General features: G+C 67.8%; 1 protein-coding gene across 1 annotated transcript in view; it reads right to left on the bottom strand.

Moving 5' to 3' along the window:
• Positions 1-257: 257 nt before the first annotated feature.
• The window catches only part of MNEG_9491 (hypothetical protein), a gene marked incomplete at both ends in the record, with an annotated part of 2,756 nt that continues 2,335 nt past the window's right edge, over positions 258-678 (bottom strand). The window contains one exon of the mRNA XM_014042038.1: positions 258-407. Coding sequence (XP_013897492.1) covers positions 258-407 — 150 coding nt within the window. The remainder of the gene's footprint in view (positions 408-678) is intronic.

The following is a 678-nucleotide window of genomic DNA, read 5'->3' as shown; positions in this document are numbered from 1 at the left end:
GCTGCATTCCTTGAGGCGTGCAGGTAGACACGTGGGCGTGCATGCATGGGTGCGTGCGTGAGGGGCAGCGTGGCGCGGCAGCAGGTGCAAGGGGCAGGGAGCAAACGGCGATGAGACCTCGCGACTCTTGCCGTGCTGCGCGAAGCGACTTGGATGCGAATGAGAGCACAAAGAACTCAACCAGCCAGCCGACACAATATCCATGCTGTTCTAGAGGACCAGCGGCCGGCCGCATCTGCCCTGCCCGGCCCATGACCTCACCAGGCGAGCACGGGCCCCATCTGCTTCCACCGCTTGCGCGCCATCTCCCGCGCCGCCGTATGACTCTCTTCGCCGGCCGCTGCCACGGCAGCCGCTTTGCTGGCCGGCGCGGATGAGAACGCGCCCTTGCAGGCGCCGACAAGCACCTGGACGGAAGGCGAGGGGGCGGCGGGGGGCCGCGGGCTCATGTTGGCGCGACGCGCTGCTGAGGGCGCGCTCTGCGCCGCTCGCACCCACCGCTCTGGGGGCTCGCTCGCCGGGCGGGGACTCAGCAGGAGCGGAGGCAGAAGCGGAGCTGCTTGCCGGGCCCCACCAGGAGCAGCGCCACCCCAGCCCGCGCTCACACACACACACACACACGCACACACACACACACACACACACACACACAACACACAACAAACACACACACACACA

This window comes from Monoraphidium neglectum, assembly GCF_000611645.1.
Source record: "Monoraphidium neglectum strain SAG 48.87 unplaced genomic scaffold scaffold01955, whole genome shotgun sequence".
NCBI classification, from domain to species: Eukaryota; Viridiplantae; Chlorophyta; class Chlorophyceae; order Sphaeropleales; family Selenastraceae; genus Monoraphidium; species Monoraphidium neglectum.
The sequence above is the reverse complement of the archived record's forward strand: the minus strand, read 5'-3'. Positions and strand labels throughout refer to the sequence as shown.